Source organism: Pholis gunnellus, assembly GCF_910591455.1.
Source record: "Pholis gunnellus genome assembly, chromosome: 5".
Classification (NCBI taxonomy): Eukaryota; Metazoa; Chordata; class Actinopteri; order Perciformes; family Pholidae; genus Pholis; species Pholis gunnellus.
In genome coordinates, this window is record NC_136531.1 from 90,001 (window position 1) to 90,693 (window position 693).

General features: G+C 36.7%; 1 protein-coding gene across 1 annotated transcript in view; it reads right to left on the minus strand.

Moving 5' to 3' along the window:
• Positions 1-359, minus strand: part of dzank1 (double zinc ribbon and ankyrin repeat domains 1) — a gene marked incomplete at both ends in the record, with an annotated part of 7,527 nt that extends 7,168 nt beyond the window's left edge. Inside the window, 1 exon segment of the mRNA XM_079159750.1 lies at positions 251-359. Within this exon segment, the coding sequence (XP_079015876.1) occupies positions 251-359 (109 nt within the window).
• Between the last annotated feature and the right edge of the window lie 334 nt (positions 360-693).

Sequence of the window (693 nt, forward strand, 5' to 3'; positions counted from 1 at the left end):
ACCAGGAGAATAACATGTATTATCTATCTAATACAGTAGTGATGCCTCTAGTGGACACCAGGACAATAACATGTATTATCTCTATAATACAGCAGTGATGCCTCTAGTGGACACCAGGAGAACAACATGTATTATCTCTATAATACAGCAGTGATGCCTCTAGTGGACACCAGGAGAACAACATGTATTATCTCTATAATACAGCATTGATGCCTCTAGTGGACACCAGGAGAATAACATGTACTTGTACCTGACTGAATGGAGACGGGTGTGTTAGTGTCAATGTGGTTCTTGGCTCTGTGTGTCTCCAGGTGCATGATGGGAATGATGAGCGGAGCTGACACGGCTCCTGCTGTCATGGCGACGACTGTCTGTCTGTCTGTCAACCAATCAAAAAGGTGCAGCTCATTTTAATGACTTTATATACTTCTAGTATTTTAATTTATAATAATACTTTTATTTATTAGTGGATTAATAATATGTGAAGTAACTAAAGTTAATAAATATATGTAGTGCAGTAAAAGTACAATAGTTTCTATAAATACTACTGTATTACTGACAGACTGTGTATAAATACTACTGTACTACTCAGACTGTATGAATACTACTATACTACTCACAGACTGTGTATAAATACTACTATACTACTCAGACTGTGTATGAATACTACTATACTACTCACAGACTGTGTAT